General features: G+C 23.7%; 4 protein-coding genes across 4 annotated transcripts in view; 2 read left to right on the forward strand and 2 right to left on the reverse strand.

Moving 5' to 3' along the window:
• Positions 1-1387: 1387 nt before the first annotated feature.
• On the forward strand, positions 1388-2722 carry DDB_G0292516 (hypothetical protein; the record flags this gene model as incomplete). The annotated part of the gene is made up of 1 exon (XM_629579.1): positions 1388-2722. One exon carries the CDS (start codon positions 1388-1390, stop codon positions 2720-2722), a length of 1335 nt encoding a protein of 444 aa, XP_629581.1.
• A 2419-nt stretch (positions 2723-5141) lies between these two features.
• DDB_G0292394 (hypothetical protein) lies at positions 5142-8519 on the reverse strand (the record flags this gene model as incomplete). The annotated part of the gene is made up of 1 exon (XM_629580.1): positions 5142-8519. The coding sequence occupies one exon, from the start codon at positions 8517-8519 to the stop codon at positions 5142-5144; it is 3378 nt and encodes a 1125-aa protein (XP_629582.1).
• A 986-nt stretch (positions 8520-9505) lies between these two features.
• On the forward strand, positions 9506-13064 carry DDB_G0292396 (hypothetical protein; the record flags this gene model as incomplete). The annotated part of the gene is made up of 3 exons (XM_629581.1): positions 9506-10861; positions 10953-12397; positions 12500-13064. The coding sequence occupies 3 exons, from the start codon at positions 9506-9508 to the stop codon at positions 13062-13064; spliced, it is 3366 nt and encodes a 1121-aa protein (XP_629583.1).
• A 109-nt stretch (positions 13065-13173) lies between these two features.
• psmE4 (proteasome activator complex subunit 4) overlaps positions 13174-17500 on the reverse strand; it is a gene marked incomplete at both ends in the record, with an annotated part of 6520 nt that continues 2193 nt past the window's right edge. The window contains 3 exons of the mRNA XM_629582.1: positions 13174-13473; positions 13579-17271; positions 17390-17500. The exon at positions 17390-17500 is cut by the window's right edge and continues 272 nt beyond it. Coding sequence (XP_629584.1) covers positions 13174-13473; positions 13579-17271; positions 17390-17500 — 4104 coding nt within the window. The remainder of the gene's footprint in view (positions 13474-13578; positions 17272-17389) is intronic.

Genomic DNA, 17500 nt, shown 5'->3' on the forward strand with positions numbered 1-17500 from the left:
AACAACCATCAACAACGATCTCTTTGTTTGATTATTTCATTTTTCATATAAAAAAGACTTAAAAAACAAATAAATAAATAAATAACTATTTTAAAAAGCCATCTTTTTACTTTATTGTAATTTATTATTGGTTTCGTTTTGAGAATTTTGCGTAGCAAAATTTTCAAAAAAAAAGCAAAAAATAATCAGATCGAAAAAAACAAACAACAACAACAATCTCTTTTTTTGATTATTTCATTTTTCATATAAAAAAGACTTAAAAAACAAATAAATAAATAAATAAACTATTTTAAAAAGCCATCTTTTTACTTTATTGTAATTTATTATTTGTTTCGTTTTGAGAATTTTGCGTAGCAAAATTTTCAAAAAAAAAGCAAAAAATAATCAGATCGAAAAAAACAAACAACAACAACAATCTCTTTTTTTGATTATTTCATTTTTCATATAAAAAAGACTTAAAAAACAAATAAATAAATAAATAAACTATTTTAAAAAGCCATCTTTTTACTTTATTGTAATTTATTATTTGTTTCGTTTTGAGAATTTTGCGTAGCAAAATTTTCAAAAAAAAAGCAAAAAATAATCAGATCGAAAAAAACAAACAACAACAACAATCTCTTTTTTTGATTATTTCATTTTTCATATAAAAAAGACTTAAAAAACAAATAAATAAATAAATAAACTATTTTAAAAAGCCATCTTTTTACTTTATTGTAATTTATTATTTGTTTCGTTTTGAGAATTTTGCGTAGCAAAATTTTCAAAAAAAAAGCAAAAAATAATCAGATCGAAAAAAACAAACAACAACAACAATCTCTTTTTTTGATTATTTCATTTTTCATATAAAAAAGACTTAAAAAACAAATAAATAAATAAATAAACTATTTTAAAAAGCCATCTTTTTACTTTATTGTAATTTATTATTTGTTTCGTTTTGAGAATTTTGCGTAGCAAAATTTTCAAAAAAAAAGCAAAAAATAATCAGATCGAAAAAAACAAACAACAACAACAATCTCTTTTTTTGATTATTTCATTTTTCATATAAAAAAGACTTAAAAAACAAATAAATAAATAAATAAACTATTTTAAAAAGCCATCTTTTTACTTTATTGTAATTTATTATTTGTTTCGTTTTGAGAATTTTGCGTAGCAAAATTTTCAAAAAAAAAGCAAAAAATAATCAGATCGAAAAAAAACAAACAACAACAACAATCTCTTTTTTTGATTATTTCATTTTTCATATAAAAAAGGCTTTAAAAAAAAAAAAAAAAAAAAAAAAAAAAAAAAAAAAAAAAAAAAAAAAAAAAACCTGGGAACCAAGTTAATTAGAAAATTTCCAGATTTTTAACTTTTTAAAGAAAAATAAAAAAGATAGAAAGAAAATAAAATGAAAATCACAAACAACACCACAAATATTAAGCAACACAAATGCCTACAAAAAATAAGCGAAATTGTGGATAAAACTCAATTAAAAAAAAAACAATTCAAATACGTCATAAACATCAATCACGAACCAGACGATAAAATAAAAAAAGATTTAGAAAAAAGTTTGGACAAAAAAGATGTTTTAATCAAAAGTAATAATACATTCAAAATTCTCACAGACAGTATTAGTACAGTAATCTATTTTGTAAATATGTTTGATGCAGAATTAAAAGGACAATTTATAACCACTATAAGACCAAAAAATATGTATACAGATTTTGATTGGTATAAATCACTCACAGAAATAGAATGGGTAATAGAAAATGAAGGATGTAAACTAATTAAATCAGAAATTAAAGGCGAAACTCTAATTATCAAAACAGTGAAAAGAGTCGTAGAAGAATTTGACACTATCATTGAACTAGACAATCTAACATTAATTGGACACTCCAACAAAGGATGGAGAGATCAAACCTCATTACCAGAAAATCAAGAAGAAAACAAAAATAAAAAACAATCAGATGAACAACAACCACAATCTACATCAGAACAAATACCAAAACAAGGAAAAAGAACAATCATTATCCCACCAATCACATCCTCATCTAATGATAAAACATTTATGGCCCTAGATGATACAGCTCAAAAGGTAATAGAAGCATCACTAGAAAACGTAGATGAACTAACAAGAATAGAGAATGAGATCAATACACAATCGATAAACAATCAAGAAATTAAAACAAAATCAGAAAAACCTATCGAACCACCATCTCCATACAATACACCAATAAAACAACACGGCGAAACAAAGGGACTAACAACGGAAGAAAAACTTAGAGAGGCAAATGATATCTTCGACTTCACCAGCCCAAACACTGATGCAATAAGAAAAATAGAATTCCCACTTTCAATCCCTTCAAATCAATGGTTCTTCTCCTCTCCAATAAAACATATCATGAGTTTCAGCCCAACCTATGGTACACCATCGAAAATTATCGATTCACCAAGTAAATTGTTAAACACACCAAAAAAGAAACAACAAGACAAAACAAACAAGACCAACAAAACACCAGTCAAACCAAAATTGGGTGAATATGGACAAAAAAGCATAAAAACAAAAATGGATGAAGATATAGACAACTTCAACAAGGAAATTCTAAAACAAATCAATAAATCAAAAAACCCCACAAACACACAAGACCAACAACACAACGAACAAAGTAAAGATCAGTTAGAAGACAAAATAAACCAGAAACTTCAAAAGGTAGATAAAAATCTACCCCAAATAAAACTATAAAGAAAAACACAATAAGAATAGGTGTTTGGAACGTCCAAGGATCCAACACCATCCAATCTGCCAGCATAATAAACACCGTTTTAGACAACAACAAGCTGGACGCAGCACTTCTAACTGAAACAAATATAAAAACAAATAAAATTTACTCAATAAATCAACAATATAAAAACAAAATAACACACCACGCACCAATTGATAAAACAGGACAAGGGGTGTCACAAATCATCATCAACACCCGCAATAGAACTTCCTAAACATCTCAAAAAATACAATAATTCACTCAGTACTTTCTATAAATAAAAAAAAAAAAAAAAAAAAAAAAAAAAAAAAAAAAAAAAAAAAAAAAAAAAAAAACCCAAGTTAATCAGAAAAATAAAAAAGATAGAAAGAAAATAAAATGAAAATCACAAACAACACCACAAATATTAAGCAACACAAATGCCTACAAAAAATAAGCGAAATTGTGGATAAAACTCAATTAAAAAAAAAACAATTCAAATACGTCATAAACATCAATCACGAACCAGACGATAAAATAAAAAAAGATTTAGAAAAAAGTTTGGACAAAAAAGATGTTTTAATCAAAAAGACCCTGTAAAAAAAAAAAAAAAAATAAAATGAGATCTAGCATCTCAAGGAGAAGCAAATAATAATTGCGTTATCCAATTCAAAAAAAAAAAAATATATATAATTTTAATCCAATAAAAAAAAAAAAAAAAAAAAAAAAAAGGTAAACCAACCCCTCTTTTAGAGACCCTGTAAAAAAAATAAAATAAAATAAAATGAGATCTAGCATCTCAAGGAGAAGCAAATAATAATTGCGTTATCCAATTCAAAAAAAAAAAATATATATAATTTTACAATTACATTCAAGAAAAATCTGGAGGATCCAGAATCAATTGGGGAATAGAAATATTCAACAGACTAGACATTCCATAAACAGCCAACGCCATAGCCATTATTTGCGAAAACATCTGGAGAGGAAGAAACAAGAAAATCCACGAAGGAATAACACTCAAAAACTTAAGAAAACAACTACTAGTACACGAACTAAAGAAAACTCAAACAGCAGCTTGGGAAAGAACAAAAAACAACATATACAAACTAATCAGACAAGAAAAAAAAGCAACCAACAACGAACAAATAAAAAAATTCAAAAACATCATCTCCCTACAACTCGAAAGATTTAGCAAACACTGGAACTCACCACTACACACAGTAGCACTACCATCAAACCTCAACAAATATATTACGTCTCTAAATACACTCTACACCCCCCAACTTTAAAAAAAAAAAAAAAAAAAAAAAAAAAAAAAAAAAAAAAACCATACAACCTTAAAAGGCACTTGTAATATACAATAAAATTAATAAAATGAGATATATCTCAAGAAGAAGCAACTAAAAATTGCGTTATTCTATTCAAAAAAAAAATATATATAATTTTAATGCCTACAAAAAATAAGCGAAATTGTGGATAAAACTCAATTAAAAAAAAAACAATTCAAATACGTCATAAACATCAATCACTAACCATACGATAAAATAAAAAAAGATTTAGAAAAAAGTTTGGACAAAAAAGATGTTTTAATCAAAAGTTATAATACAATTCAAAATTCGAAACAAAAAAAAAAAAAAAAAAAAAAAAAAAAAAAAAAAAAAAAAAGGTAAACCAACCCCTCTTTTAGAGACCCTGTAAAAAAAAAAAAAAAAATAAAATGAGATCTAGCATCTCAAGGAGAAGCAAATAATAATTGCGTTATCCAATTCAAAAAAAAAAAAATATATATAATTTTTTTTTATAAACAAATAAATAAATATTTGAATCCACAATTCAAAAAAAAAAACAAGTTATTAAAAAAATATTAAAGATAAGATAATTCCAGATCAAAATGTATCAAATTTTCCCTTTTGATGTAATGGTACTCTCTGTAGGTAATAACCTAAAGATGTTTATTACATTTTTGTAATGAATAGAAGTTTAGAAGGAGGGACAAAGGTGGAATTAGATATGTGAAAAAAAAAAGATTTTTTAAAGATTAGGTAATGTTCAGTTTTATTTTTATTTTAATATTTTTTTTTACAAATAGTATTTTGAAATAGTAATTTTGTTTCTTTTATTATTACTTGTCGAACTGGAGGAGATGGAGGTGAAACATCTGATTGTTTTCTTTGAATATTTAAATTTTTTATTAAGTGATCTCGTTACATCTTTTATTTCCTTTAATTGAATCTATTTGAATTGCTATTGAATTACTATTTATTAAATGATCATTTTCATTATAATTTTTAATTTGATTCATTAAATTCTTATAATGGTGATCATATCTGAAATACTAATCTAAAATTGTGATTGTGTAGTTTTTATTCTTATTGTTTTTTACAAATAATATTTTTAAAATAGTAAATCCATTTGATAATTTTAATAATATTGGCAGTTCCTATAAGATTTTATTGTATTGATAATTGAATCTAGTTGGATTACTAATGAATTTCTATTTATTAAATAATCATTTTCATTAAAATTTTTAATTTGATTCATTAAATGGGGAAAATATTCATTATCACATGAGTCCTTAAAATACTGATTTAAGATTGTAAATGATGATTTGGTAATATCAGTTTTGCCAAATTGTAATGATGTTTTACAAAATTTTACTATTTGAAGTGTATGTAAATAATAATGATATTTGTCACTATAATTTTCTCCAATTACTTTTAAAATATTATTAATTGATGATAATTCTAAATTAAGACAGCACCACCTTATGCTTGGTAGTACTGCACAATTCTTTTTATAAACTGAACATGAATATTCCCATTCCTTTAAAAATAAATCATTTCTTTTTAGTGACATGAATAACTTTAAATTATTCAAATAATCAGATTCATTTTTGACATAGAAACTTTCTTTATCTTTATATGGACGACTTATCATTGAATCCAATAAATCATTAAATGGTGATTGTTTAATGGATTCTAATGTTATCGATTCAAGCAAATCTTTATTTCTATAATCAATCGATTCATAATATTCATACAATAATCTTGATCTTTTATAAATGAAAAATAGTTTTATTTCTTTTGTTTCAACATTAATTTCCAATTGATTTTCAATTAAAAATTGATAAATTTGCTCAATTAATTCATGATTTATATATTCTCTTTTATTCAAAAATGTATGTACTAATATTTGAAAATATAATTGCAAATTTGCTTGATGTGAGGTTGTTGTAACTGTTATTATTGTTGCTGTTGATGATGATGATGAACATTTTTGAAAATTTCTACTATTTCTATTGATTTGGTTATTTGTTTTAATTATTTCTTTTGATTTATTAAATTGGTTGATGAATGATTTAATAAGAGATTCTGAAAAATTTGGCTTGCTAAAATCAAAATCTTCACCTTTAATTATAAAATTCTCTATTATGAATCTTGAATAATTATTATTAGATATTATATTTCCCTGTGTATCCTTAAATAAATTTTCAGCAGGTTGGGCATTTAAATTGGTGTTGATTTTAATTTTTGAAATATTAAATTTCGCTTGAGGATTTAATGTGCTTGTATTATTTCTATCACTATCATCTTCATAAAAACCATTTCTACATATATATTCTACTAAATCGTAATATTCTCGAGGAGTAACCATTTTATTATCAAAAATAAAATTGAATAATCTATTATATTCTTGATAAATTGATTCATCTTCTTGATTTAATAATCTTTCATTTAAAGAATATGGTAAACAACGTAAATAATAAAGTACAGATTTAAATTGAATACCTAATGAATGAAAATGTTTAATCTCTTGAATATTACATTGTATAATTGCTTTTAAAAATGGTATTCGATAATAATATTGTAAATCTTCAGTGATTGAATATAACTCTATAAAGTGATTCGATAATTCAATAGAATCGAAATAGAAATAAATTTCAAATAACCTTAATTCTAATTTATTTAATGATGGTTCTCTCTGATACCATTGTACAACCCAATCCATTGTTTCAATATCTTTGATAATAGGGAGGGGATGATTATATCTATCGTGAAAGATTATCATTAATGGATTCCATGTTTTTGGTAAATATTTTTTATATTTATTTGGTATATATTTGAATAGTTCTTCATATGTTAATTTATTATCTATTTTTAGCATTATACCACCAATGGTTTCATGTAAATATTTTTCTATATCAACTTTAAAACTAATTCCTTCATATTTATCATCATCCTCTTCATCATCATCTTCTTCTTCTTCTTCTTCTTCTTCTTCTTCATCTTCTTCTTCTTCTTCTTCTTCATCTTCTTCTTCTTCTTCTTCTTCTTCTTCTTCTTTTTCTTCTTCTTTTTCTTCTTTTTCTTTTTCTTCATCTTTTTCTTTTTCTTCCTTTTCTTTTTCTTCTTTATCATTTTGAAAACCATTGATATTATTTATTTTTGATAAAAGGGTTCTAAGGAATTCAACTGATCTATTTAAATTTTCATTTGCGGTTGAGTAAATATAGAAAGAATAACGTTTTTGAGGATCGAAAGTGAAATCCATTTGTTTCAATATTGAAGGAATGTAATTTTTAAGACTACATTCAAATGCAGTCTTTTTAAAATCATCAATTGACATTAATTCATCAGGCAATACTTCATCATGATATTTTGATAAATATAATTCTAATAGTTGATCTGATCGTGTTAAGATAATTAATTTTATAAGCATTTTTTGAATATGATCCTCTTCATTTTGTTCTAATAATAATAATAATAATTCTGATTGCTGTTGTTCTTTTGGTTTTTGTTCTCCAAATAATTCTAAACATTTTAATAAAATTTCTAATCTATCTTGATTGTTAAAATTTTCACGTTCTTTAAATACCTTTTCAATATAATCTAATAGCTTATATATAGTTTTGTAATTTATAGTAACTGCTAAATATTCAAATCTAATGTCTTTATTTTGACGTTTTATAAATTCTAAATTTTTATTTGATTGATTTGGTTGTTCTTTTATTATATGATTTATCATAATACGGGTTAATGTAGTAAAATGTCTGCTGTTATCAAATAAATATGGGATAGAATCAAATGAAAATTCATTATCCATTAAACTCATTGTATATGATTCAAAGTTTGTTGTTGTTGTTGTTGTTGTTGTAGTTGTTGTTTTTGTTGTATTATTATTTTTATTATTAATATTATTAAGAGTTTCAAGTAATAAATTGATAATTTCATAACCACCATTTTTATATGCAACTTTTATTATTTTTTTATCTTTCAAAAATTCAAAATTCCTTTTTTCAAGTACTAATTGCAATATCTCTTTATATAATTCAATGTTGATTGATCTTTGACATTTTAATCTATAATATTCTCTTGGTGAATCTATTATTTGTACTCTGTTATTATTATTATTATTATTATTATTATTATTATTATTATTATTATTATTATTATTATTATTATTATTATTATTATTATTATTATTATTATTATTATCATTATTATTATTATTATTGTTATTATTATTATCAATTAAATATAGATTGAATAATGACTTTATATTAAATTTACTAATATGAACATATTCATTATTTTTTAATTTATATTTTAGTAATTGAAATTGATTATTTTTAATCATCCATTTTAAATCATAAATATGTTTAAATTTTGTCCGATTCTCTTTACCTAATGATATGGGTTCATAATTAATCCATTCATTATTTTCTATATGATCTAATATTTTGTAAAATAAATATTTATTGTGAATTACTTTCCAAAATAGTACTTCATTAATATCCATATTATTATTATTATAAAAAATAATTGTGGAAAAAAAAAAGAAAATAGGAAAAAAATTTGAAAAAAAAAAAAAAAAAAAAATCTTGGAGAATGAGGATAGTTTTTTTGGTTGAAAAAAAAAAAAAAAAAAAAATTTTTAATTCCAAATAAAAAAAAAAAAAAATAAAAAAATAATAATATTAATGTTCCCAATTTTTTTATTTATTTTTATTGTCATTTTGATTTTTTGAATTGTCCTCTTGAGGGTTAATTTTTTTTTTTTTTTGTAACAATTGAAACCACCATTAAAATTGTGGAGTTTATATAATAAGTTAATTGATTTATTTGGTTTTTGTGTTGAAATAATGATAATTTCCTTTTATTACGCTTTGAGCAAGCAAAAAAAAAAAATAAAAAGAAAAAAAAAAAAAAAAAAAAAAACAGATGACTACATTCATTTTATATATTTTTTATATCATTTTGTGTATTTTTGAGTGCTCTATTTATCTATACTAAATTCATATTAAAAATTAAACAAAATAAATATACCCCATTGTCCATGCCAAAATTACTACATTAATTTCAGCAGCCTCAGTAATTTTAGCATGCATAGAGCACCTATTTTAATATGGTAAAACTAGCGGGCTGAATTTAATATGATAAAATTGGTATCAAAAATTAATATGGTAAAACTAGCGGGCTGAAATTAATACACCCAATCAAATCCAATTTCAAAAAAAAAAAAAAAAAAAAAACAGAATGACTACATTCATTTTATATATTTTTTATATCATTTTGTGTTTTTGAGTGCTCTATTTATCTAAACTAAATTCATATTAAAAATTAATAATTTAAAAAAAAAAAAAAAAAAAATCAAAAATAAAATTAAAATGAAAAAAAAATTTTTTGGGTGTCCCAATTGAATGTTTTTATTAATTTTATTTTTCATTTTTTTTTTTTTTTATTTTTTTTTTTTAATTTTCATTTTCTTTTTTTTTTTTTTAAATGATGAATGATTTAAATTTATCAAAACTATCATTAGAAGAATCTAATGATGGTAAAAATTCCCCATCACATCCAAGACAACGTATTCAATTCTATCAAGATGAATCAACAACCACATCATCATCACCTTCACAACAAAATCAACAACCACCACAAATGTATGAACAACAATCACCAACACCACAAATGTATGAACAACAATCACTAACACCACAAATGTATGAAAAACAACCATTACCAGAAATGTATGAACAAAACCAGGTACCTTCAACAACACAATACTACCAACAACAACAACAACAACAACAACAACAACAACAACAACAACAACAACAACAACAACAACAACAACAACAACAACAACAACAACAACAACAACAACAACCATATTATAGTAATAATGGTTTTGATATTCCAACACAAACAAACCCACAACATAGCGAAATTACTTCACTTGAATTTGGTATTGATTTACCAAGTGATGGTGGTAATATGAGTGGAATAACAAATGATAGTATTCAAACAGGTAGTTGGTTTGATGATATATTAAATTATCAAAAACAATATTTTAATAGCAGTAATAATAGTAACAGCAATAAAGCAACAACAACAACGACAGTTCAACAAACTTCTAATGATGATATAGAAAATTATTTAAAAGATCACATTCAAAATAAAATAAAAGAAAATCAAGAACAAAAACAATACACCCATCCAATCAATATGGAATATGGTATAGATCAAAGTGTATTATCATCATCAACATTAATATTCAATAGACATGATCAATTTAATAAATCAAATTTACCAAATGGTTTCTTATTATCACCTTTTTATCATCCAATTTCAACGCCAACCTCTTATGATTATCATCCACCACAATGTGATAATTGTTATTCCTATGTAAATATATATTGTAAATTAAATAAACCATTGGAAGTAACAAATAATAGTAATAGTAATAGTAATAATAATAATAAATCAAAAAAAGGAAAAACCTCTTCACTTTCATGGACTTGTTCAATTTGTTTGAATGAAAATTTAATTGATGATGGTAAAAGTGGTGTAAGAAATATATTAGATGTTGTTAAAGGTTTAGGCTGGTGGAGTACAAATCATTATAAATCTGTATTCTCTTCTGAAACTTTTGATATTAAAATTAAAAAAAGAAAATCTTATAAATCAAAATCAATTGCTAGTGTAATTGATAATGGTATTGATAATGATGATGATGATGATGATGATGATAATGAAAATAATATTAATTCTGCAAAAAATAATAGTATTAAAAATAATGATAATAATAATAGCACATATATTTTTATAATTGATGAAAACATTTCAACAACAGATTTAAAAGTAGGTATTTTAATTTAACAATTCTATTTATTTATTATGTATATTTACTAATTTTTTTTTTTTTTTTTGGTAAAAAATAAAAATAATAAAGGAAATTAATGAATCAATTAGATTATTAACAAAAGAATTACCAGATAAAAGTAATGTTGGTATAATTACATTTTCAAAGAATATATCAATATTTGAAATGAATTCAATTAATAATGATGAAAAGAGTAAAGAGAGTTTATTAGGTTTTAACTCTGCAAAATTAATTAGTGGTGCAAATTCCCTAAGTCAACAAAAACATTTACTTAAAAGAAGAAGAAAACTTTATTTAGAAACAATTGAAGATAATAAAAAAATGATAAATGATAATGAACTTCAAGTTAAAGAAAGAACACCAAAATTAAATTCAATTTTAACAAGTTTATTAGAAACATTTGAAAATAATGGTGATCAAATAGTTTATGAAAGTAAACCAATTTCATTAGGTGTTGCAATTGAGAGTGCAATGTCATTAATTGGTAGTGGTGGTGGTGGTGATGATAATGATGATGATGTTGTAGAAAATAGTTCTAGATTCTTTGTATTTTTAAATGGTTCACCAGATTATGGTCCTGGTTCAATACCAAAGATGCAAAGTGGTTTATTTGTAAATGCAAGTAGTATTGGTGGTGGTTCAAAAAATAATAATGAAAGTGGTAATGGATTTAATTTAACTACTGAAGAACATGCTCAATTGAATAATGCATATCAATATTATGAACATTTAGGTGAAAAAGCATATAGTTTCGGCATTGCAATTGATATTGCATTGATTGGTTATAATAATTTCGAGAGTAAAGTTATCTCTAAACTTTGTAAACCATCAGGATTTATGACATCATCTTTAGAGGCATCACATGGTAGAAATGGTCAATCGGTAAAGGGTGAACGTGCAAACATATTGTTCTCAAATATGAATAATGCAATCATAAAGAATAGTGGTATCTTTGGTCAATTGGATATACATTGTCATGACTCGGTGAGTTTAACTCATTTAATTGGTCCAACAATTAATAATTCAGATATTAAAAACAATAGATTAATTCAATCATTCAATAGACATTGTGAAAATGATGAGGATCAATTAATTTCAACCGATCAAGTTAATGATAGATATACAAGTTTCATCATATCAAATTTACAACAAGATATTTGTTTCTCTGTTTACTATAATCTTCAAGAGGATATACCATTGGATTATATTCATTTCCAATTTGTAATTCATTTAATTAAAGCTAATGGTGTTAAAATCTCAAGAGTAATTACAAAACGTTTAAAAATCACTGGTAATTTCGATAGATTCTTATCTTCAATTGACCTTAAAGTTACCACAACTCTCTTGGCAAAGAAATTGGTTTTACAATCTCTTAAAGATCAATCTTCAAATATTCAATTTGAATTGGATAAACAAGTTAAAAAAATTTGTTTATCTTGTTCAAAAATTGAAAAAGGTTGGTTTAAAAAATCAATTATTATTCCTGATATAATTAAAAATGAATTTTTAAAATTGTAATGTATCAAAATAATAAATAATAATAATAAATGTATCAAAATAATAATAATAATAATAAATTATACTAATAATAATAATAATACAATATTTTAAAATAGAATTTATAAAATTAGAAGAGGATTATTATTTGGATCAATTATTCAAAATAATGATGATTTAGTTATTCATCAAAATGATTTATTAAATTCAAATTTTATAGATTGTCAAAAACTTTTATTACCAAAATTATTCCAATTAAATAAGGCTAGTAATCAATTTAATAATATTCCATTAGATATTTGTTCAATTAATCCAAATGTTATATTGATCTTAGATTGTTTTACAAATATTTATATAATGATTGGTAGTGAAATGAATGATGACACTGAAAAATTAAAACTCTTAAAAGACCACATTGAATATACCACTCACCAAAGAATACCATCGCCATGTGTTATGAAATTCAATGAAAATGGTCATGATATTAGATGGATGAAATCAATTTTATCAAGTTCTGAATCTTATCCAATTCAAGAAAGAATAAACATCATTAAAGAAATATATCCAGAATATAAAGATTTAGATATTAATCAAGAATTTTTGAAAAGATTTGATGACCCATTTTCTTCAAATGATACAACTCCTGCTCAATTTGAAAGAGAAATTACAACAAATCTTTTATAAAATAAAATAAAAACATAATAATAAAATCTAAATCCAAAAAACCAAAATAAAATTTTATAGATAAATTATAATTTTAATGTTTACATTTTTATTTTTATATATATATATTTTATGCAAAATAAGAAGGTGCAACCTTTGTGGACAAAATTGTTTCCGCTTCTTCTTCAGTGAATTGACGCTTATCTTCTTCCCAAGATTCTTTGTGAGTTCTCCAAAATTCAGAAATTGTGGATGCTGCAGTTTTGTAGTGACTATTTCTTGAATATCTTGATAATTGTTGAAGCACAGATGGTATATACTTTGGAATATTATAAGGTACCGCCAATACAACAGAACTAAGAATAATTAATGATGAATACTTTTCAATGAAGCTTTGATCTGGTACATTTAAATTTTTAATAGCTTTTTTCTAAAATTTTATTAAAAAAAATTAATAATAATAATAATAGTCAAATTAATATTAAGTGATAGAATTGTTTAAAAGGGTAAAAAATAAAATAAAAAAAATACATACAATTAAATTTTCAACCATATTTGAGTCAGATTTAAAAGAAATTAAAATTGAAGCCAATGTTGCTTTTGATTTTTCACGAATTTCAATTTGTGGATCTTTTGTTAATGCTAAAACTGTATTAACAATTGAATCAGTTTGTTGATTTGAAAATATAAAAGAATGATTAAAGAAAAATACTTGTACAAATTGTAAAATTGAAGTTCTAATTTTCCAAGAAGGTGATTGAAGGGTTTGATTTAAAACGGTAATGAATTGATCAATAACTCCACTTTCAAAATAAAACTCTTGTGACATTCTATAAACACAACCTGATGAATCTTTTGCAATCTCTAAATTTGAGTCACCAGTTAAAGACATAATTGCCTTTAATAGAGTTGGTGCAGATCTAACCAATACTGGATTTTTAGAATTTAAAAAATAAATTAATAATAATATGTTCTCTTTAATTGCATTCTTTGAGTTTTTAGAATTATTATTATTGCTATTATTATTATTATCATTATTATTGTTATTACTATTACTATTATCAATCATTGTAACATCAGCACTATTGGTGGTGGCAATACCATTAGTACCATTGTTAACATGAGATAAAGGAGAATTTGAACCACTTGATGGTGGTGATGAATTTGAAATAATATCAATGAATCCTTGAAGTATTGAAGTTTCTTTTTGTGGAATAATTGGTGGGTGAACAGAGAAATCTGATTGATAAATGATTAATAAAGATAATAATCTCATTGCTTCAATTCTAATTTGTTTATAATTATTTGAGAATTCAGTTTTGGCGATTTCAAATAATTTCTCTGTTAAATCTTTATTCTTCCAAGTTACTTCAACCAAGAAAGCTTTTAAGAATTTAATTGATTTTGAACCAGCTAAAATGTTATTTGTTTTTTTATGAACTTCAAAGAGTAAATTTGAAAACCATTCAATTTTATCGAATCTAATATTATGAGTGATGAAACGGATTGCACTTGTCCAAGCTTCGGTACATTCATTTGAACAACCAGTTAAACTAATGAAAGCAATATTAGATACCCAAGAAAAGATATTCTCTCTTTCATCACCTAATAGATCATCATTGATAGAGATATATCTTGAAATACCAGCCAACATTTCAACCAATAAAAAGTAATCCTCTTTTTCAGATTTACCTTTTAATTTCTCCATTATTGGTTTAATGGTATCGATGAATTTAATACCTCCAACGGCTTGAAATAAACCAAAGAAATAGTTTGCATTGAAAGAACGGAAATCTTTATTTGATACGGATGCTCTTGTATTTGGATAAGATGGTGTAAAATTCTTATTGGTCATTGATTGACAAAATGAATTGGTTGAACTTTCTTCATGATCTTGTGACATATAAGCAAATAATCTACCTGCATTACTATTGGCTGTACAATTGGTACCATCAGTAAATAGTAAGGTTATGATGTCATCCTTTGTTAAATTGAAAAGATATTTTTCAAAATCTACACTTGAACCATAAATTTCCAAGTCAATTTTCTCTTGAGTGGAGAAACGATTATCACCAAAATAATTTTGATAACAAAATTCAATATTTTTATTTGATTGTACGGCTAATATATTTGCAATTGAATGTAAACAATAGATTCTACTGAATGGGAAATCACATTTTGAATTCTTAGCAATACATAATACCACCTCTTTAATGATTGGCTCTTGATCTTTATATTTCTCACTATATGGGAAACCATCTTTTAAACCTGGTGAAGGATTAAAAAGAATTGAAAAGTAATAAATGATCGATGATAAAAGGAATAAATGATTTCTCCATGGTAAACTATCATTCTTTTCACTTGATTTACTTAAAGTAACCATATTCTCTAATGCAATTAAAAGATTTGATCTATTCTTATCAACTTTTTCTTTATTTGATTTTGATGCTTTTTCAATCAATTGTTTTTGTTGCTCAGTTAGACTATTTAAATTGATACCTTTTTGATAACAAGAATAATGATTATTTGAAACGATATCTTCAACAATATCACCACCTTGATAATAATTTAAACTTTTCATTTCTTTAGATTGATAATAATTTAAAATTGGTAATCTCTTTGCAATTAATAAAACCTTTTTAAGTTCAGAGAAAGTGGCTCTAGTGTTTGGTTTGAACTTTTGATCGATTTGTTTTGCTACCATTGGTTGTAATTTTTTAACCCATTCAGTATTACCTTTAAGTTTTCTTGAGATTGATTTAGCTTGAAAAATAAAACTAATACCTTTAATTTCAGGATCGGATTTCATATCCAATAAACGATCTATACAAATTGGTAAAATAATTTCATAGGAACCATTAAACATATTCAATATATTTACAAATGCTTTTTGAGCGGTTTCTCTAACACGACGATAATTATGAACTGAAAGGTTCAAAGTGAAATGCATTGAATCCAATGCCAACTGAGTGATTGGCATATGTTGAAAGTTTAACTTTTGACGAATTAAATGACTTTTGAATGCTTTATAAACCAAATAATTTCTACCCTTTAACTTTTTATGATTCTTCCATTTTTCAAATAGATGATCATGAGTGTGATCAATTATATCACCCCTACAATAAAACATTACAAATAAAGTTTTTGAGATCACTCTAAGTACATTAATCTCTTCATTAATATTCTTTGACTCTAAATATTGAATGGTTTCTTTATAGTTATTAAAAATCTCTTGTTTTAATGTTGAAAACTCTGGGAAACTAATTTCACCATGTTCAAATTTGGATCTCTTTGGTTGATATCTAAATTCATCTTTTGATTGTTTAATCTCATTACTTGTATCTTTAATTAAAAATGTTGCTGCTCTTAAAATACTTTGAATTGGTTTAACTAAATTTAATAATTTCATTCTATTATATGTATTGTTATTGTTGTTGTTGTTTGATTCATCATTTGTTCTTAAAGAATTAATATAATTTGATAATTTATCATTTGTTCCTTTCAAAAATTTATCAATTAATAATTTAGCGAAATTGATATCATTTTCATTTGGTTCAAACCATTCAATTGGTAATATAGTTGATAAATCTGTTGAACCCCAATATTTGATATGATTCTCTTTTCTATTAACGATTGTTTGTGGTACAACTCTTGTATTTAATGGATAAATACGAGTTAGAGAGAATATTAATTTACGAATTACTTTTGAAGTTGCTTTTAATACAATCTTATTATCAGATTCCATTAACACCGTTAAAATATCAATTAATTGATCTTTAAATTCAACCAAACCATGACCACCTTTAAATACTAAATATCCAATATATGTAATATATAATCTAAGTTCTTGATCTGATAAATCACCAATTATATCATACTTTATTCCGCTATTATAGTTGTTATTACAATTATTATTATTATTATTATTATTATTATTATTACCATTGGTTATTTTATGTTTGATAAATAATTTATTTACAAATACTGGTAAAAATACAGAAATTGATTGAATAGGATCTCTTAATGTTGAAGATTTTAAAAATTCGCCCAATTGTTTATAATATTCTGGTTCAAATATATTTGTAAATACTGATTTTAATCTAGCTAATACCGCTTTAAAAATTTCATTTGATAATGCTCCAAAAAATAATTCCATTGTTTCTCTAAAAAATATATTTGGTACAGTTTCTCTTTTAAAATTACCTTTTTTAGTTGATGATTGTAATAACTTTTTTTTTTATTTGAAAAGAAAAAAAATTAATAATAAAAAATTAATAAAAAAAAGAAATTCCTTAAAATAGTTTTTTTTGGTTATAAAAAAAAAAAAAAAAAAAAAAATTACATACGAAATTAATTGTAGCATCAACAAAATTAATTGACCATTCTTGAAATAATGAAGTTGAAAGTGTAACATTTTCTTCAATTTGATTTTCACATTGATCAATGTATTGATTTTC

The sequence above is a fragment of the Dictyostelium discoideum genome (assembly GCF_000004695.1).
Source record: "Dictyostelium discoideum AX4 chromosome 6 chromosome, whole genome shotgun sequence".
NCBI classification, from domain to species: domain Eukaryota; phylum Evosea; class Eumycetozoa; order Dictyosteliales; family Dictyosteliaceae; genus Dictyostelium; species Dictyostelium discoideum.